The sequence below is a fragment of the Podarcis muralis genome, chromosome 8, assembly GCF_964188315.1.
Source record: "Podarcis muralis chromosome 8, rPodMur119.hap1.1, whole genome shotgun sequence".
Taxonomy (NCBI): Eukaryota; Metazoa; Chordata; class Lepidosauria; order Squamata; family Lacertidae; genus Podarcis; species Podarcis muralis.
The window spans coordinates 40,820,893-40,842,122 of NC_135662.1; the positions used below are offsets into that span (position 1 = coordinate 40,820,893).

A 21,230-nucleotide genomic window follows, 5' to 3' on the forward strand; every position below is an offset into this window, starting at 1 on the left:
GGATCAATGTGTTTCATGCCTTAGACACAGATGGCAAACATGGTTCTCTCCAGATGTTGCTGGGTTGCAACTCATCATTCCTGATCATGGACCGTGCTACCTGGAGCTGATGGGGTCCAACAACACCTGGAGAGCAGCACACTGGCTACCCCTGTCCTTCGACGACAAACCTATAGCATGGCTGGGTGGGAGTTGGGGATCAGATGTTGATCTAATGCAGGGTTTCTAAAAATGCTCCAATTTGAATATTCAGTATGAACTTGACCACTTCTATTTTCAATCTAAGTTACTGTTTTTATGATCTCTGTGATTTTGTTTACTATAGGATAATATATGAACGGTTTTCTGGTAGAGATGCCAACACAAAAGACAACTCCGTGGGAATTCAGTTACTAGGAATTGTTCTTGCTAATAACCTGCCTCCCTATGATCCAAACTGTGAAATTGGCAGTGTCAAGTAAGAAAATTATTTTTGTGCAATTCAGCTGGAATGTACTGAACAAAAGAAGTGGGGCCAATAGAGAAGGAAACATGAAACACTTGCATATTTGGCTTGCGTTTCTCCTACCTGTTACTTATTCTTAACCCAACACACAAAACCCACAATCAGATGATAAATTTGGAGGCTGGTGGTGGGATTTTAAAATAATTGATTTCAGCATAAAACTTCATAGTGTTCTCATTGCAGAACATTTAATCTCCTCCAAATTTTCATATTTGGATGTGGTTTTATTCCTTTGAGTAAAGCAGTTAAATTGATCCCTGCAGCATTTTATATTCAAAGGATTGCATCAGGAACTACAATGATCTCGTAATGCATCTGTGAGATCATGCAGAAATTTACTTGGTGTTAAATGAGGTTACTTAAGCATGCTTCAGTCTCTGAATTCATGTTGATCATCTGAAAATGAGAAAAATTATGCATATAATGCTGAATTAGAACAACTAGCTTCATGTACTGGAGGGGAGGGAGAAACAGACAGGAATGGTAATCAATTTCCAAAATGAAAACTGGAACTTTGGGGACTGGCATTGAAATTTTCAGCAAACAGGAAAGTAGATATGTATAAAGTGCATGCATGAGGCCAGGAATGGGGAACTTCTCACCCTCCAGATGTTGGATTGCAACTCCCACCATCCCTGACACTGAGCTGATGAAAGCCCTATCCCTTCATTAAATTATTTGTAATCCACTTTGTTTAGGTTACAGATAAAACAAGTGGTCTGTATAGGGTTTCTAAATATGCTCTTACTGATATCTGTTTATTACACATTAGACATTAAAATTCCATTCTGAGACTATCGAAGCATATTTCTTCTTCTTGCTAGATACTACCAAGCTTTGACTAACAACATGGCCTTAGTAAAATACAAGGAAGTGTATGCAGCTGCCGCCGAAGTGCTGGGACTCATTCTTCACTATATTTCTGAGAAGGAAAAAGTGGGTACAACAGGCTATGTATTTTCCAGTTTCTAAAACCAAAGCAGGAGTTTGCTTTTTAAGTGTATTCTATGATTTTTTTAAAGATGGTTCCTAAAATACCCATTAAAACAGTGTGTTGTTATCGTAGCTAATCCACTGAATTTCATTGTGTAACATGTCCATTGTATAACATTTTGAGAGGGGAGAAAGTATTGCCCTTTTAGTGGAACATTGGAACTGTCATACTAGATCTCATCCATTCCAGTAATCTGCCTCCAGTAGCTGCTAACTAGAAGTTAGGGTGAAGATTGCCATACTCAGATTGTTCCCCAACCTTTGGTAGGCAGCAGTTTACTGCCTCTGAGATACAAGTCTCATTCCTACTGTGGCATTGAAAGAGCTAGCTCAGGCATAGGCAAACTCTGCCCTCCAGATGTTTTGGGACTACAACTCCCATCATCCCTAACCACTGGTCCTGTTAGCTAGGGATGATGGGAGTTGTAGTCCCAAAACATTTGGAGGGCCAAGTTTGCCTATGCCTGAGCTAGCTTTCACAGATTTATCTAATCTTATAAAAATGACTGAGGAGGCCTCTCACTACTCACATAATTAGTAATTATTACTATTTTTTGGGTCAGGATATTGAGGCTTTGGCATTTGAAAGTACCTAACGATATGTTCAATTTTTCAGATATTTGAAGGTCCGGTTTATGACTTGGTCATACAGCAGCTAAAGCAGCATCAGAATACCAAAGAGGACAAATTTATTGTGTGTCTGAATAAAGTGACAAAGAACTTCCCTTCTCTTGCTGACAGGTAAGTTGAGAAATCTCAATTGTCTATACCCTAGAGAGGTTCAGTTAGCTTAGCAGTATTATAACTTCCTGTTCTTTTTGGTTCTTGTTCATGGAAAGGTTTATGAATACAGTCTTCTTCCTGATACCAAAACTTCATGGGGTGATGAAAACTTACTGCCTGGAGGTAGTAATGTGTCGTGCCCAAGAAATAGCAGATCTGTATTTACAGTTGAAGAGTAAGGATTTTACACAAGTCATGAATCACAGGTAAGTAAGGGCATAATTATCCATATTTCTATAGGAACTCTGCACAAACCCTATTTTCTGCACAAGCCCTATTTGAGCAAATGTGAGTTGCTCAAAATCACATTCTCCCTTTGGGTGCTGAGGATAGGAGAAGGCTTTTCACTGTTATCACTTTTCAGTTGGCATTTTTCAGAGAAAAATCCTTGCATGTTCAGTCAAAAGTCTAGCTTTGCTGCACTTTTTGTATACATACTTATTGTTGATGCAATGAAGTTATTTTTAAAATCCGTTTGACTGCATTTTTTCAAGTGAATAAAAATGCACTATATGTTGGGGGGAAAATTTAAAAATTAAAATCATAGACAAATTAAAAAATGTGTTTTTGTTTTTCTCTCCTAGAGACGACGAAAGGCAAACCATATGTATGGATATAGTATACAAGATGCTACCTAACCTGAAACCAGCTGAGGTACGAGAGCTTCTTCCTGCAGTAACCGGCTTCATCTCTCACCCGTCACCAGTATGTCGGGGGAGAATGTATGACATTCTCATGTGGCTATATGATAACTACAGGTAAGAATTCAACCACAGGTATTTTAAAAAGAAATCCTCCATTAAATTGTGTCGCCTGTTGCATGAGTGTGCCGCACATTGAAGTCATGATGTGGGGGGGAAATTCCAACTCTTGACATTTGAGAATTCTGTTTTTTTTATAATATTTTTATTGATTTTTCCAACACATAATAAAGACAATACAATACACAATACACAATACACAAACAAACAAACACGTATAATTTCAAAACCTTCTTTTCTTAAATCTTACTTCTCCGACTTCCCCATACCTCCCCTTTCTGCATCCCTGTTTCAAAATTTCTTCAGCAAGTTCTCACTTAATTTAGCTAATTACTCATTTTTTCCCTCCTTCTCTCTTACATAGTCGTTTACAGCTGTAATCCTCCTTTTCCTATACCCTTGACATTTTAGCACTCCTTAATTTTACAACAGTTCTTAAGATACACTTTAAAATTCTTCCAATCATTCTCCACCATCTCTTTTCCCTGGTCGCGGATTCTGCCTGTCATCTCGGCCAGTCCCATGTAATCAATCACCTTCGTCTGCCATTCTTCCAACGTGGGTAGTTCTTGTGTCTTCCAATACTTTGCTATAAGAACCCTTGCTGCTGTAGTAGCATACATAAAAAACGTCCTATCTCTCTTTGGCACCAATTGGCCGACCATGCCCAGGAGAAAGGCCTCTGGTTTCTTGTAAAAGGTACATTTAAATACCTTCTTTATTTCATTATAAATCATTTCCCAGAAGGCCTTAATCTTCGGGCACGTCCACCAAAGGTGATAGAAGGTACCTTCAGTTTCGTTACATTTCCAGCATTTATTATTGGGCAGATGATAAATTTTTGCAAGCTTGACTGGGGTCATGTACCACCTGTAAATCATTTTCATAATATTCTCTCTTAAGGCATTCCATGCCGTGAACTTTATACCGGTGGTCCATAACTGTTCCCAGTCAGCAAACATAATGTTGTGACCAATGTCTTGTGCCCACTTAATCATAGCTGATTTAACTGTTTCATCTTGTGTATTCCATTCCAGCAACAAGTTATACATTCTTGACAAAATCTTAGTATTGGGTTCCAACAATTCTGTTTCTAATTTTGATCTCTCCACCTGGAAGCCGATTTTTCTGTCTTGTTTAAACACCTCCATTATTTGAAAATAATGGAGCCAATCTCGCACTTTAGACTTCAATTTCTCATAGCTCTGTAACTTCACTTTATCACCCTCTTGTTCTAAGATTTCTCCATATCTTGGCCATTTAGGTTCCATATTAAGTTTTTTCACCTCCTTGGCTTCCATTGGCGACAGACATTTGAGAATTCTGAAGCTGTCTTAAGAGACTGATAGAGAAACTTATGGGCATATATCCTTGTGACCATCATGGAATACTGTGAAGTATTGCAGATTTTCCACTAACCTTTTGTGTTAGTGAGAAGGCAGTAGAAGAGTTGAACTGTTTTTCCTTGCTCTTTCCTCAGGGATCCTGAAAGCCAAGCAGATGAGGACTCTTCAGAAGTGTTTAAACTAGCGAAAGAAGTTCTGTTACAAGGACTGGTTGATGAAAATTCTGGATTGCAGTGAGTAATGTTATTCCGTATGTGTGTGTGTGTGTGTGTGTGTGTGTGTGTGTGTGTGTGTGTTTAACTGAAAACCAAAGCCTTAAAAACTATTTAATTTCACAAATCAGAATTATAACTTGAGTGTGTTGGGTGTCTGGGTTTGACGGCTTGGAAGGAAGGAAATGAGAAAAAGGTGGTTGTGTTTGTTTTTAAGTCTCTCCCCCTGCTGAATCTCAGTTTCTTTTCCTGTCTTCCTTTGAGCAGTACTAACTTGCCTCTCACCATCACATGAAAACAAACTGAGAGGATCATGTATTCATTTTGTCAATGAGTGGAGTGTGCTGTCACGTAGTATCCAGCTAAACAGTTCCACTACTGTAAGGACTTTTAACTGAACAATGGAACTTCCCCACTGTGCCTAATGCATGACCTCTACATCAGCTCTGGAGCGTTGGGGGAACCCCTGGAACAGATTTAGTGGTTGTACAGGGGGAGGAGAGCGCAGGGAAATTCCATCGCACAGCCAAAAGTCATTGCATTGGCAGAACAGTTTAGTTAGATACAACAAAGGAATTTACCACTAGGTTCGAGTCCTCATTTTCCTGATTTTGCCTTGATGAAGTAAGGAATAAGGAATTTGATCTTGGAATGGTAATCTACTGGTTAAAAATAGGGGGTGGGAAGATGGCTTTGCAATATTTGTTTTGTTTTATTAAATATGTATACCACCCTTCATCCATAGATCTTGGGGTGCTTCACAGCATAAAATTACAATATAAAAAACACAGAATACATAATAAAAATAAGAACAACAAATGAATAATCCTCCCTCCCACAACAGATTTAAAAGGGCATTGGTTGAAGAGGAATGTTTTTGCCTGGTGCCTAATGATGGCACCAGCCGAACTTCCCTGCGGTTGGCATTCCACAAGTGGGGAGCCACTGCAAAAAAAAGCCCATTCTCGTGTTGCTACCCCCGGACCTCTCGTGGAGTTGGTACACAAAGAAGGACCTCATAGGATGATTTCAGGGTCTGGGTGTGTTCATGTGGGGGTAACTCTGAGCCATTTATGGTGATAATGACTTAATAAACAAAACATTATTGAGCTTGCCATTGTTGTACTATGCTCTGTATTTCCTTTTACAGAATAATTGTCAGGAACTTTTGGAGTGATGAAACTAGGCTACCACCCAATACCCTTGATCGAATGTTGACTTTGTTAAGCTCTTTATACTCTGTCAAAATTGAAACTCAGTATTTGAGCTTGGCTACGAATTTTCTGCTTGAGATGACCAGCAAGAGCCCAGATTACTCCAGAAAAATGTTTGAGTATCCACTTTCGGAATGCAAATTTCAGGTGAATTTATTTATATATCTTTATTTTATTTTTGTTTTGTGGCTTCCCCGTGACATTTGGTTGGCTGCTGGGAGAGCAGGATGTTGGCATAGATGGGCCATTGGCCTGATCCAGCAGGCTCTTCTTATGTATTTTTACATAGAATTGTGGGATAGTCTTCAGGATCCATCACCCTTTAGTCCAGAGCCAGTAAAATCCATTGAGTAGCTATTTGGCTGTAATTTACATTGGTCAGTTTCATACTTTATTAGATGTAAACTGAGGAAGTCATTTTGATGATTACATTGGGAAAGGAGGATATTTTTATAAAATGAAATGGATAGAAATCAGAGGAAAAAATGGAATTTGGGTTAGGAAATGACACCAGTTTAAAAATAAATGCCTAATGGGGGCAAAATTTTATACCCCTCCCATCCAGCTGGGTTTCCCCAGCCACTCTGGGCAACTTCCAGCTAAATATTAAAACAAAGAACTACATTAAGATTTTGTCTAATAGTTTCACATGTAACCCTATCCTAGGTACATCTTTCCGCTGTCCCACTGAGTTTAGTGGTATTTCAGCTGAATCAAATTCGATGACTTCAATGGGCAAAGATGGTCTCAGCACTGGGTTGTTGTTGTTTTTTACTTTCTAGGATTTTGCTATTGACTCAAGTTGGCGGTACCGAAGTACTGTTCTTACACCTTTGTTTGCGGAGTCTCAAGCTTCCCAGGATGCCAACAGGTATCGCTCACAGGAAGGATCTCTGGGTGGCCAGATAAGGGCCACACAGCAACAGTATGAATTTACTCCCACACAAAATGCCAGTAAGTTTTCCTGAAGCAGTAGTATTTAATGAAAAAATTTAAAAGGGTTTGTTTATGGAGGTTTGTACCTTGGTTCTCGAACTCAATCCATTCTGGAAGTCTTTTCGACTTCCAAAACATTCAAAATCCAAGGTGCAGCTTCCGATTGGCTGGTTGGCCCCAGAAACAATGCTGACAGCCGAAATGGACGTTCGGCTTCTGAAAAACGTTCACAAACCGGAACACTTATTTCTGGGTTTGCGGCGTTCGTGAGCCGATTTGTTCATCTGCTAAGCCATTTGGGAACCAAGGTCCATTGTACTTGCATATACTTTTGTATTTGTTTGTGTCTGTGTGTAAAATCTTTGGCCTCATATACTAAAAATATTAAGTATTTCAGTTTTCATACTGAACCTTCCCCTGATATTCTGTTTCTTTAACATTTATTTCTGGTTATAACTTAGGCAAGTAAAAGAATAGTAGAGGCGGGGAGGGGGGCAACATATATTAAGTGGAAAGAGATGTGATTATTAATGCTTTCTTCTTATTTCAGGTGGGAGAAGCTCTTTCAACTGGCTGATAGGAAACAGCGTTGACACTTTTTCAGAATACAGATTTCCTTCATCTTCTGAATCCCTGTCATCTTCATTGTTGTTCATTAACAAACGAGCTGACAAATCACACAGAACCGCCTTCAAACCTATAGGTCCTAATTTCGGAGAGAAAAGGCTGGGTTTGCCCGGTGATGAGGTGGACAGTAAAGCTCAAGGTACCACAGCTGTTAATGGAGATTTCTCCCTTACATCCTTAGCTAGAAGAAGCCTTCTTTATTATCTAAGGCTAAGCAAATTACATAATATCACACATGAGTTTTGCTCAAGCAACCAGAAGAAATTGGTTTCAAGAGTTTAAGCCCTTACATTAGGAAAGTTCTTAAATCAAAGGGTTCACATGTCATCGAAATCAAAAATGATATTATGGGTGAGACTTTCCCACCCCATTGTTTAATTAGGAAAGTGTTGTATGCAAGTTATTAAAAAGTATCTTTATGTATAAGTTAAAAAAGAATTTTCCTTCTCTGTTGCTTAGGTATAGATGAACGATCAGAGATTCTGAGACTGAGGCGACGGTTCTTAAAAGACAAAGAAAAGCTTAGTTTGATTTATGCAAGGAAGGGCGTTGTTGAACAGAAAAAAGAAAAGGTTTGTTTCCTATAGTATAAATAATAAACAGAGACTTAAACTGTTTTTAGAGTGCTTCTACTGAAGTACTGCTTTAGGAACAGAGTGCCCGCATGCCTAGGAAGCAGATTGTTCAAGTGTTCCATAACCAGTGGGGTTTGAGAGACCACCAAGGCACACGATTCCTCTCCTTCCTGAAGAGCTGGGCTCTTGACAGTGTGAGGCACTACAGAGATGGGACTGGAGTATCAAAGCTCCATTCTTTTTCTCTCAAAGAAGAAGAAGAAGAAGAAGAGTTTGGATTTGATATCCCGCTTTATCACTACCCGAAGGAGTCTCAAAGCGGCTAACATTCTCCTTTCCCTTCCTCCCCCACAACTTCAAAGAAGTGTGACTGGCCCAAGGTCACCCAGCAGCTGCATGTGGAGGAGCGGAGACGCGAACCCGGTTCCCCAGATTACGAGACTACCGCTCTTAATCACTACACCACACTGGAAATGTGAGATGTTGGGGTCCCCCCCCCCAAGGAGATTGTGTTAAGATTATAGCTTACCTATCAAGGTTTTTCTGAGGATAGAAGTTGGCTGACTTGTGGAGGAAGCTATCCTTGCATGGGGCATGTGTGCCCCACTTGCTCCAGTAACTCAGGGCCACTCAAATTAGCCTAATATGTTTCCTGAGTGAAGAGGAACACTCACACACCCCCATTTCATGTCCTACCCACTCTGAAGCAAATGCATTTCCTGAGTTCTGCTCTTCATCACAATCCAGGGCTCTTCTTGCTTACTTGATGTAGTTCAGCTCAAAGCCTAAACCTTAGAATTGAACTTTTGGGAAGAATTGGAATATGTGACTTAAACTTGAGGTCATGCATTTTCTGTATCAACATTCTTGAGTGGTCAGCTCTCCCTTTGCAGGATCCACAAAAAGGAGATGTATATTTATTTATCTATTTATTTTGGAAATTTTTTAATTACTTGAGAGCTGGACCATAAAGAAGGCTGATCGCCGAAGAATTGATGCTTTTGAATTATGGTGCTGGAGGAGACTCTTGAGAGTCCCATGGACTGCAAGAAGATCAAACCTATCCATTCTTAAGGAAATCAGCCCTGAGTGCTCACTGGAAGGACAGATCCTGAAGCTGAGGCTCCAATACTTTGGCCATCTCATGAGAAGAGAAGACTCCCTGGAAAAGACCCTGATGTTGGGAAAGATGGAGGGCACAAGGAGAAGGGGACGACAGAGGACGAGATGGTTGGATACTGTTCTTGAAGCTACCAGCATGAGTTTGACCAAACTGCGGGAGGCAGTGGAAGACAGGAGTGCCTGGCATTCTCTGGTCCATGGGGTCACGAAGAGTCGGACATGACTAAACGACTAAACAACATATAGAAAATATCAGAACTATTTAAAGCATCAGTAATACAGTAAAGCTGTATAAAAATACAATTCTACAGTTCATATCAGTGATCTGTTTTCATGGCTTGGGTTAATCATCTGGAAGGTAAAAGGTAAAGGGACCCCTGACCATTAGGTCCAATCGTGACCGACTCTGGGGTTGCAGCGCTCATCTCACTTTATTGGCCGAGGGAGCAGGCGTACAGCTTCCTGGTCATGTGGCCAGCATGACTAAGCCGCTTCTGGCGAACCAGAGCAGCGCACGGAAACTCCGTTTAACTTCCCGCTGGAGCGGTACCTATTTATCTACTTGCACTTTGACGTGCTTTCGAACTGCTAGGTTGGCAGGAGCAGGAACCGAGCAACGGGAGCTCACCCCATCGCAGGGATTCGAACCACAGACCTTCTGATTGGCAAGTCCTAGGCTCTGTGGTTTAACCCACAGCGCCACCCGCCTCCCAATCATCTGGAAAGTCTTGTCTAAATACAGAAGTATTCAACAGGCATTGAAAAGCATAGCATAGCCAATGTCTGTCTAATATACCCAGGGGGGGAATTCCACACGGCAAGTGCTGCAGCACTTAAAGATTCTGCTCAAAGTACTATGGAGTGGACCTTGGGGGAATCAGACGCCATTAGGACGGCCTGTCCTGATGACTGCTGTGACCAAACTGGTATATAGGGCCCAAGAATATCTTGCAGGTAACCTGGTCCCAAGTTGGTTACGGCTTTTGTATGCAACTGGCAGAACCTTAACCCGTGGCTTAGTAGCATATCGGCAGCCAATAATATAGCTCTCTCAGCAAAGGTGTTACATGCTCAATGTAGTGATCCATTCTCAATGTTACTGTATGATAAGCTGTTCAAAACTAATTCAGAAGTTATCTATTGTTGCAGGAAATTAAAACCCAGCTAAAGATGAAACATGATGCTCAGGTCACTCTGTACAGGAAGTACAGGCAAGGCGACCTTCCTGACATCCAGATTGAATACAGCAGTCTTATTACCCCTCTGCAGGGCGTAGCTCAGGTATGCTCTTTTATCCGTGTTTTTTAACTGCTTTTTGGTAACACGGTTGCGGTAAACGAAATTTCAAAATTTGTGTAAGGTACAAATGTTAAGCTGTTCCTGTAAACTTGTAAGCTCCAGTTGCAGAAGAGACACTTGACTCTGTCTGGAAGTACCAGTACAGTTGTACCAAGGATTCATTGCTTGCGTTGTCAATTACAGAGAGACCCTATACTGGCTAAGCAGCTTTTCAGCAGTTTGTTTAGTGGAATTCTGGAAGAAATGAAGAAAATGAAAACTCTGCCTGAGAGGAACAATGTTGTCCAGCAGTTGCTTGAGGATTTCAACCACTTCCTGACAACATCTGTGCTGTATTTCCCACCATTCATAGCTTGCATCCAGGTAGTGCTTTCTACGTTGCATTTTGCATTTTATTCTGTTTTGTCTTTTTAGGCATATACACCAGGTTGCGGGGAAACCTTTTTGGCCCAGTGGCCAGATCTTTATTCTCTCCGCTCACCATGGGCATCTTTGACTGGTGGGTGGACCCACTCAACTGTCAACTATCTGGCTTCATAATGATGTTGACATATGTCAAAGTTCAAAGGAAGTCTCTGTACAGCAGAGCTTTCCAAACTTTCATGTTGGTAACACACTTTTTAGACATACATCATTTTGTTACACAGTAATTCAGTTTTAGGGACGCGGGTGGCGCTGTGGGTAAAACCTCAGTGCCTAGGACTTGCCGATCGCATGGTCGGCGGTTCGAATCCCCGCAGTGGGGTGAGCTCCCATTGTTCGGTCCCAGCTCCTGCCCACCTAGCAGTTCGAAAGCACCCTTAAGTGCAAGTAGATAAATAGGTACCACTTTATAGCGGGAAGGTAAACGGCGTTTCCGTGTGCTGCGCTGGTGCTGGCTCACCAGAGCAGCTTCGTCACGCTGGCCACGTGACCCGGAAGTGTCTGCGGACAGCGCTGGCTCCCGGCCTCTAGAGTGAGATGAGTGCAAAGTCTGTCAAGACTGGCCCGTATGGGCACGGGTACCTTTACCTTTACCTAATTCAGTTTTACTAGCAAACTGGAGGTTAAACTAACCCCTTTCCAGCCCCAGGAGGAGTGAGGGGAATGTTTGTGCGACACACCAACACACTGCAGCTGACACACTGATGTGTCGCAACACACAGTTTGGAAAGCTCTGCTGTGCAGCAACCACCTTTAAAGACACACATCTCAAATAGGCTCCCTTTAATTGACAGTTGGCTGATGGTCGGTTAGAGGGAGCCCCTTTCTGCACAGAGGAAAATGACCCAAACACAGGAGCAGTTCCCCCTCTACAAAGGAAGTAGTTTGTATTCAGAGCAGTGGGGGAAGTGGTTTGAAAACAAACTACTTCCTTCAGGGGGAAAAAAGAAATGCTCCAATGAAAGATGAGACATTTTTTTCTTTCCAAAGAAACTTGCCAAAGCCCCTTCTGCAGTGCTTCCCACATGTTTGTGTCGCTTGATGTGACTTGAACAAAACAGGCTGGTGGGCCAAATTTGACCAGCAGACCAGAAAATTTCCACCACTTTTACAGAAGATATAAATGAGCACAAGCTAAAATTGATTAAAGATGACACCCTTCTTACTTAAATTTGTTAATATTTACTCAGGGACGTACTAGTTCTTCCTTCTTCTAATGGTCTGTGAAGTTGCCTTAATTCTTGTTCTCTACATTATAAAATTTACCTAGTTGACTAATTTCTTTATAGACAACGGTGTTTAGTGTGGAACTGCCAGGCTCCATTCACTCACTTTCTATTTCATTCATTCATTCATTCATTCATTCATTTTATTTGTATACCTGTTAACATTCATCTGTCTTGGGAGACATGCCAAAAAAACAAAACAAAAAACAAAACCATGCTCAAAGTGGCTCACACCAATGAAACAGGGATGCATTTCAAACAATCACTATAAAAACAATTTGCTTGTGTCCAGTTATGACAGTGTTATACATCTCTCTGTCTCTGCAGCTAATAATAATATGAACTGAGGCTAGGGAAATGCACAATATTATGATGTCAAGACATAAGTAAGTTGTCCTAGTTCTAGACATAGAGGGGGTTGTTGGATTAAATGGTGTGTGTGTGTGTGTGTGTGTGTGTGTGTGTGTGTGTGTGAAAGAGAGAAAGAGAGAGAGAGAGAGATGGGTTATTAAACATTACATATTAAGCTAACCTCAAAGTAGTTCCAATAGCTAATTATGGGTTTGGTGCGATAGGAAATGAGCTACCAACACAGAGAGCTGCTGGACCTCAGCCCTTCAAGTGTGAGCACTAGCTGCTTAGCAAGTTTGCAGCAGCCAGTGGGAATCCTGCTTCTTGAACAATCTTTAATTCACCTTTCCCCGGAGGAGGAGGAGGAGGAGGAGCCACCCTCCAAAAGGATGCGTGGAAAGACAGAACTTTCACCCAATGTGATCAAATGGATTGAACTTGCCAAGTAAGTTTTTTTCTTTCCTCTCTAGAGTTACATTACTGTATGGTATGTTTTTTTTAATTGACTGTATAAAAAAAACTATAAGTAGTAGTATTTTTGCAGCCTATATAACACCTATTGAATTAGCATTTTCTCAATAGCGACGCTGTTGGATTAGGACTGAAAACAAACCCAGGTTCTAATGTTTACTCAACAGTGATACTCCCTGCATTACTTTGAGCTGCCCTGGGGTGGCTAAACCATGGGGTGTATAAAGACTGCCAAGAGGTTTTGGGTGGCCCTCAGGGACAACCCCCTCCCAAATTCTGTGTGGTGTATATGTGTAAATATATATGAGGCGGAACTCCCCTACCTTCCCCAAGCACCCTAGTGTAACCTTCACCACTTCTAAGTCATTTGGAGCTTCTAAAAAAACCTTTAATGTAATATTTCTATTAACAGTGCTACTTTTTAGCCTACTCTCTTCACTTCTCTTCATTGCTGTCCACATTATTGGTTGTGCAATGATGTCTTCAGTAGCTGATGACAAACTATCCTTCCTGATTACCCGCAAAGGCACCAGAGCAGGAAAAACAAGGCAGGCAGCAGTGAACAGAGTAAGGGAGTCAGCACCACCTATTGATTGCAATGGTTATAAAATTTAATGTATTTGGGTATGGGGAAGACAGGTTCTGAAAGAAGATGTGAAATAATCACATAAAAATACAGGCAACGTCCCAATTAATGTGCATTCTCTTTGTTTGCGGCCATGCACACACATGCCAAGTACCTGGAAGTAGTACCCAGAAATGTTCAACCAAGCCCCGCCATTCCTCTGACACACGGGAAGTGGAGGGGCGGTGTAGCTGGCCCAGCTGACATGTGCAGGGCAGAAGCTTTACCATGCATGATAGCTGGGATGACTCAGCTCAGGCTCCTGAAGGCCAGAGGGATGGAGGGGCTTGGTTGAGGAGGGCTCTCCAGGGTGCTCCCCATTTTACACGATTTCACATACATGCTTGAAATGACCTCGGGGCCATTGCTTATGGAAGTTAGGATAACGTGTACTTAAGCAATAAGCATTCAGCTGTATCCTGGACTTTTTTTCGCTTTCTAGGCTGTATCGATCAGTTGGAGATTATGATGTTCTGCGGGCTATTTTTAGTGGAAAGATTGACACTAAGGAAATTACTCAGAAAGCTCTCCTAGCAGAAGCAAAAAACGATTATGCTGAAGCAGCGAAGCAATATGATAAGGTATGCTTTTCATACGAAGTCTTGCTTTCAAGTAACTGAAGAAAAAATGAGTAATTGTTCAGGCTGAATATGGATTTTTTAAAGGTTCTTCAAATCATCATTTCTCTGCTTTAGCCAGGATAATTTTCTTCATGACTGAGGAAAAGGAGAGGCATGAATTGCACATAAATGTGTTAAGACTTTGAAAGCTTTTCAATGCAGCTTTATAGTCATTAGTAGGGGTAGAAGAGAGTTTGATTTACTGACCTCTAAGTTAGCCCCTAAGGTGTAGTCAGAGTATTGATTAATGGAAGGTCCGAGTAATTGGTGCAACACCAACATAGGTTGGAAGGCTGGGCAGGGTGTGCAGGATGTGTGTGTGTGGTGGGGGGGATCCCATTGATAGGAATTCTATCAGCCCTCCCATGAAGCCATTCTGAGAACTCAATTTCAGGGATTGCTCCTGGTGTTGGGCCAGAGAAACAAAGCGGGGGTGCATTTTGCGTACCACCCTCCCTGTTGCCCGACACCCTCCCTGCTTAAACTGGTTGAGGTGGTTTCCTGAGTTCTCTTCTTATTCCTTTCTTTCATTAGTTAACAGTTTGCTTTCAGTGTTTCGTCTGTTAACTTGTTAGTCTATATATTGTTGGATATGCTTAAATACAAAGGAGTGTTGCTGTATTTAAAAAATTAGTTTTGTTAAAGGAGCATCTCCATTTGGGCAGTTATCCAGAGATATTATATGACTGGTAGTTCTGCTTTTATGGGAGGGGCTGTCTTTCATGCGTGCAGCACAAGCTTTGCATGCCAAAAGGTCCTTGGCATCTCTAGGTGCAGCTGGAAAAGATGCCTGTCTAAAATCAGTGTTGGCGGTTGTGATCTAGATGGGCCAATGGCTGGGCTTGGTATTCGGCAGCTTCCTTTGCTCCTACATCACACGGTGTTGTTGTTTTTGCACAGGTATCAAAACTGTTACGGAAGAGCAAATTGGCTATGAATTCATAACTGCGTACAGATAAATTACTAGCTAATCACTGAAATACATATGTATTTGTTTCTACAGGCACTCTCTATGCAAGACTGGCCTGATGAAGAACCAACAGAAGCGGAAAAAGATTTTTGGGAGCTTGCATCTCTTGAATGTTACAACCGCTTGACAGAATGGAAGTCTCTGGAATACTGTTCGACTGTAAACATTGATAATGGACAGCCCTCAGACCTAAATAAAACATGGAGTGATCCATTTTATCAGGTTTTCAAACATACGATTTTCCATTCTGGCTACATTGCACTTGTTCATGTTAGGGCCAAACTGCATGCAATAATGGAGATTTGTGATTCATCTCTATGTTTTCCTACTTCAGGTCTAAGAGCAGCTTCTGGGGTGTGTGGGTTTTGAGTATGCAGTGTGTGTGTGTGTGTGTGTGTGTGTGTGTGTGTGTGTGCATGTGCACTGCAGGGTGTGGGGAGTTAAGTATTCTCCTCCCCCTGCTGCTGCTCCAGAAAAACTGGCTACCCTACTAGCAGCTGTGTTTCAATTTATTTTTGTTCTTTTCTTTAAAAATGGGTTTTGAGATCAGTCATGGATCTGCTGTGTAATGTGTCATTTGGTCCTTCCCTGTGGGAAGAGCTCTCAACCTAATATTAGTCTTGTGTGGAAGAATCTCACTGTTAGTATGTATTAAAATAGTAAACGAAAGCACCAAATGCAGCAGAGGACATTAAAGTTTTAATATAAATATAATTAAGTGAAATATAATCCAAGATAATGCGATCAGGTCATGAATACTATCAATGTAATAAAACTAATTTCAATTTCCCACCACTTTAGGAAACCTATCTGCCATACATAATTCGCAGCAAACTGAAGCTTCTCCTTCATGGTGCTAATGACCAGTCTTTGCTGACATTCATTGATGAAGCTATGAAGACTGAACAGAAGAAAGCTCTAATAGAAATGTATTACAGCCAAGAGTTGAGTCTTCTCTACATTCTACAGGATGATTTTGACAGAGCCAAATATTATGTCAATAACGCTATGCAGGTTTTCATGCAGGTAAGGATCACATACATCTGGTGTGAAAAGTCAGTAAAAGTTCATTGCTACTGCAGGATTATGTCACTCTCCACTGCCTCCTTGGGAGTTAAAGGGGGATAAAATGGGTTCAGGTTTAAAGTCTTGATTCCCTGAGATGATCAGGGCTTGCTAACTGCAGAATGTGTAAGGAAAAGCATAGCATAAAGGAAAATCCACTAATTGTTGTACAGGAATTCAAATGGAAATGTTGTCTACTCCACAGAACTATTCCAATATCGATTCACTGTTGCACCAGAGTCGACTGACCAAGCTGCAGTCCGTTCAGGCTTTAACAGAAATACAAGACTTTGTCAACTTTATAAGCAAGCCAGGTAAGTTTTTTCAACTTCATTCAGTGCTTTCACATTGTTGTAGTAGACTTGTAAATCTGGGGGGAAATTAATCCCAACTCGGAGGTATGTATCTTTCATTTTGCACCTACAAAAATGTACAGAATAGCTATAATGATATTGGATGTCACCTTTTCTTGATAGTGGCTACTACTACAGGTTTTTTATCACTTTGTTCTGATGCAAGTGTATTTCTGTATTTAAGCTACTCTTCTGTTTTAAACTACTGTTCTTCTATGCCACATCATGACCTGTTTTGACATTCCGGAAGCTGACAGAACCAGCTTCCACTGAACTGCTGTTTATAAAACAAATATGCATACAAACAATTCAACATCAGTAACTGGCCATGCTAGTTATTTAGGATTTTGACATGTGTTTCTTATGCTGCATTATAAGGTTGAAGGTGTAATTTTTAAACTTTGTATTCTTTCCTCCAACAAATGGTTCTTAGGTAATATAGGTTCTCAGGCATCACTTAAGAGACTTCTTAGTATTTGGACAAACAGATATCCAGATACCAAAATGGATCCTATGAACATTTGGGATGATATCATTACAAATCGGTAAATAAAGGTTGATCTTGATTATTTGTAATTGCATATATCTATTAAACATTCAGTCATTTAATATGTTCCCAGTGAAATTGTTCTTGCACTGTCTACAACTGTTTCTGTAATTAATCATTTCTGTTGATGGACAGTCATGACAGTTCAAGGATTGGTTTTGCATGTTATATACCCACAACATTCAGATGTTTATTTAATGCATATTCCTTCTCTTCCAACTTTTCATATAGAAAAATAAGAGTAAGGACTGGAATGTCTTCTGTGGTTCCAGTTCTGTTTCTGTCAACGTTATGTTATTTTCCTTATGTTTCTGCAGATGTTTCTTTCTTGACAAAATTGAGGAGAGACTTCCTAAAACGAGTCTGGAAGACAGTATAGAAGTGGATGGAGGGGGAGATGCTAGTTTCAAAATGGAAGTGGACCATGAAGATGAAGATATACACTCACTGATTAGAAACTGCAAATTTACCATGAAAATGAAAATGATAGAGAGTGCCAGGAAACAGGTGCCTATGTCCTGTTTAGCAGCCCATAATCCATTATAAAAACATAAGAAGTAGATCTGGATAACACATGCTTCTGTTACCCTTTTCTTACCTTCATATTGAATAGATTTGCCTTTCTTCCATATCCTTTGCTGTTTTTTACTGATGTTTCTCTCCACACGCCCCCGTCCCCCTGAAATGTTAATGCAGAACAGCTTCTCAGTAGCCATGAAACTTCTGAAGGACCTGCATGCAGATTCTAAGACAAGAGAAGACTGGCTTGTCAGATGGAACCACAGCTATTGCCGCTTCAGCCACAGTTGCAGCCGAAGCCAGAGTAGTCCTGAACAAATACTTACAGTACTCAAAACCACCTCCCTTCTAGGTATGTGTTTCATGAAGCGGTCTACTATGCATAATGCAATCGTGCTTGGTTAAGAGAGGATCTTAACTGCGCTTTCTGCAGATATCATATTTGTAACAGTGTCAATTTTACAATGTTTGGTCCAACAGATGAGGATAAATTGGGCAGCTTGAGCAGCAGTGCCTTAACCTTCCGCAACCAAAACCACCTCCTGGGTACCACTTTCCACATCATGGCCAGTGCCCTTTGCAAGGATCCAGGGTGTCTTGACCAAATTGAGGAAGAGAAAGCTAAAAAGGTCTTAGTGCTTTCAGGAGAAAAGCCTGATAATATTGAAAAGGTAAGTTCTTTTTCTCTCAGAATTGCTAAACAAGTGACTGAAGGTACAACTTGATTTTATTCTTTCTTGCCCTAATCAATTATATCAGAGGTTTTCAACCTTTTTGGGTCCACGGCTCCCTTGACCAACTACATTCTTTCTGCAGCTCCCCTGTGGGGCGCAGGAGACCAGTTATGTCACCCCTTGCCTGCAGAGCCAGCAGCCTCTCACCCTTTTTCAAACACCCTCCATTGTGGAATCTTCCCTCAGCCTCCTCTCCTCTCCCCTCTCCTTCGGAGTCCTCTGGGCAGCTGCAGCTGCCGCCTCTAGTCTCTGAGCTGCCCCCCTACCCCAGGAGCATGGGAAGCACCCCCTGGCCAGAGGCACCATTCAGCTGGGGAGCTTGTCGCCAGAGCTGTTGCAACAAACAGCTGTGCAGGCCTTTAACAGGCAGAGATGCAAGACGGCATCAGAGGAATGGAGGGAATGAAAGAGGAACAGAGGCCAGTCTTGCCCGCAGCACCCCTGACCATCATTCAAGGCACCCCAGGGTGCCACAGCACACTGGTTGAAAACCACTGGATTATATCATATCTATTATATAATAATAAAATGTTATAGTGATTTCAGTGGAACTTCCTAATTCCATGCTATGAAATCCTCTTACTGGTTTCTGGATGGCACTCTTTGCACCAGTGAATTTTATGTTGCACTGGTTCATCTTAAGTCTTCTGCCTCACCATACCTGTAGTGGGAATAGGCAGGGACTTGCAGGGATGACCTTTCTCCTGTGCTCTCCATCTTCCTCCTCCTTGCTGTTCCTAGCAGTAGCCAGATGCCATTAAGAATCTCACAAATGCAGCACAGTGGTTGCCATCACATCTTGTAGCAATGAATCTCCGTAAGTTAATTTTTGCATTGCATGAAACGGTATTTTCTAGTTGTACATACTTTAATTTCTATCAACTGATTTTATTCACTGGCCCAAATTCTAGGTGCTGGCAGCAGGAGGGCACACTTCCACAGCCCAAGGTCTTTTTTGGGGGGGGAGGTTGAGGAATGTGCTCTGTCCATGAACAGTTCTAGATCTCACTTTTTAAGCTGTTCCTGCTTTCCTTCTTTGAACCTTTTCTTTCCTCCTGCCTCCTATTTCTGTGCCTGTGCCTTAGTATCTGTCTGCCTTAAAAGCACTTTGTAGTCTTGTTTTAAGAAATCATTTATAATCTTGTTGCCTTAACATGCTTTTATTTAGATTCTAAATTTAAGTGCCCACTTCTGTGACTCTTGAACTTGGTTCTGGGATTTCTGATTTGTTGTAATTTCAGGTTATAGCAGGTTTGAATAAGAGGGCCTTCCAATGCTTCAGCAAGGCTGCAAGGAAAGCTGAAGAAGAGGTACAGTCCATCTCATCTGAACACATAGATACAAAGGGTGTCATAGATGCTTATATGACGTTGGCTAATTTCTGTGACAGTCATCTCCGGAAGGAAGAAGAAAGCTCAGCAGGTGAGATAAAAGAGGGGTTGTTCATGCCAGCTATGCAGCTATGACAAAGATAGATTGGTGGGTGGGTGTATATTTAAGGCCACAGTGATGTATTCTTCTTGGACAGTTAAATCTACCCCAGTTGAACGTTTTGATAGCTGATGAGAGCTAGTATATCTAACATCAGGTTGGATTTTAGTTTTCATGTTTGTTCTGGTAAGGTACATATCATCCACTTACCATAATGATCTGTTCCTACAAATGTTTTTCCTAACCAAAATTGAAGAAGTAAAATCAACTTATGGTGGTTTTACATCATCAGAAAATAACGTTATTCACCTAGCAGTTCTAAAATATAGACACTTTTACTCTTGCAAGATTGAATGTATTGCCCTCGGCTGTACTTGAGCGACAATTCCAAACGGAAAATGCTTATGTCCCTGTGGAGATGGCAGTACCGAATCGGTGGCGCATGCCCATCTGGCTTGCACTCTTTATAAAGACTTGAGGAATGAGGTTATCACCCCTCTTTTATTGTCCATTCTGGGTTGCCCAGCCACTGCCACGGCGTCCTTTCTCTTGGCAGATCAAGATGAGCAGGTGACAACAAAGGTTGCAAGGTTTTTAGCAGGGGCAATTCAAATAAGATCTACTATTTGACTACTGATTCAAAACCCTAAAATATATTTTATATAATTGACTTTTTATTTCTATTCTTTGTATATCATATTGTTGTTTTAATGCTTTGGCCGATGGCTGATGCAAATAAAGATTCATTCATTCATTCACATGTTATTCAATCTTATATAAAAAAAATATTTGGAATATTTATAAACCACTAAACATTATAAAAACCATAGTGGTATACAACAATAAAACAATACAAGTAAAACAAGTAAAAACTGATAAAATAGTTATTAAAATAAACGACAATGAGATACTGGCAATTGAGTCCTGAGATGGTTACAAAAACAACAGGTTACAATTAAATAAATGGATTTAGCATATACTGTGCTCCAAAGTGCTAGGTGCTCCCAAACCATCACTAATATGTTTTGTAAACTTCATTCTGGCCAACCATCAATACTGATGAGGTTATTGTCTCATGGAGAGAATGTTATAATACCCACATATGCAAAATGCTTAGAGCAGTGAGCTGCATTAAAAAGGTAAAGGTACCCCTGCCCATACGGGCCAGTCTTGACAGACTCTAGGGTTGTGCGCCCATCTCACTCAAGAGGCCGGGGGCCAGCGCTGTCCAGAGACACTTCCGGGTCACGTGGCCAGTGTGACAAGCTGCATCTGGCGAGCCAGCGCAGCACACGGAACGCCGTTTACCTTCCCGCTAGTAAGTGGTCCCTATTTATCTACTTGCACCCGGGGGTGCTTTCGAACTGCTAGGTTGGCAGGTGCTGGGACCGAACAACAGGAGCGCACCCCGCCGCAGGGATTCGAACCGCCAACGTTTCGATCAGCAAGCCCTAGGCGCTGAGGCTTTTACCCACAGTGCCACCCGTGTCCCAGTGAGCTGCATTATCACAGACTAAATGTC

At 41.3% G+C, this 21,230-nt stretch overlaps 1 protein-coding gene across 1 annotated transcript in view; it reads left to right on the top strand.

The window, feature by feature from the left end:
* Positions 1 to 21,230, top strand: part of PRKDC (protein kinase, DNA-activated, catalytic subunit) — an 85,632-nt gene that overhangs the window by 46,249 nt on the left and 18,153 nt on the right. Inside the window, exons 51-72 of the mRNA XM_028737018.2 lie at positions 326 to 457; positions 1,330 to 1,441; positions 2,115 to 2,239; positions 2,338 to 2,487; positions 2,866 to 3,039; positions 4,523 to 4,621; positions 5,751 to 5,961; positions 6,597 to 6,768; positions 7,301 to 7,516; positions 7,837 to 7,949; positions 10,224 to 10,355; positions 10,557 to 10,736; positions 12,598 to 12,818; positions 13,912 to 14,050; positions 15,093 to 15,281; positions 15,861 to 16,085; positions 16,330 to 16,438; positions 16,911 to 17,022; positions 17,342 to 17,531; positions 17,721 to 17,895; positions 18,024 to 18,214; positions 19,519 to 19,699. Coding sequence (XP_028592851.2) covers positions 326 to 457; positions 1,330 to 1,441; positions 2,115 to 2,239; positions 2,338 to 2,487; positions 2,866 to 3,039; positions 4,523 to 4,621; positions 5,751 to 5,961; positions 6,597 to 6,768; positions 7,301 to 7,516; positions 7,837 to 7,949; positions 10,224 to 10,355; positions 10,557 to 10,736; positions 12,598 to 12,818; positions 13,912 to 14,050; positions 15,093 to 15,281; positions 15,861 to 16,085; positions 16,330 to 16,438; positions 16,911 to 17,022; positions 17,342 to 17,531; positions 17,721 to 17,895; positions 18,024 to 18,214; positions 19,519 to 19,699 — 3,548 coding nt within the window. The remainder of the gene's footprint in view (positions 1 to 325; positions 458 to 1,329; positions 1,442 to 2,114; positions 2,240 to 2,337; positions 2,488 to 2,865; positions 3,040 to 4,522; positions 4,622 to 5,750; positions 5,962 to 6,596; positions 6,769 to 7,300; positions 7,517 to 7,836; positions 7,950 to 10,223; positions 10,356 to 10,556; positions 10,737 to 12,597; positions 12,819 to 13,911; positions 14,051 to 15,092; positions 15,282 to 15,860; positions 16,086 to 16,329; positions 16,439 to 16,910; positions 17,023 to 17,341; positions 17,532 to 17,720; positions 17,896 to 18,023; positions 18,215 to 19,518; positions 19,700 to 21,230) is intronic.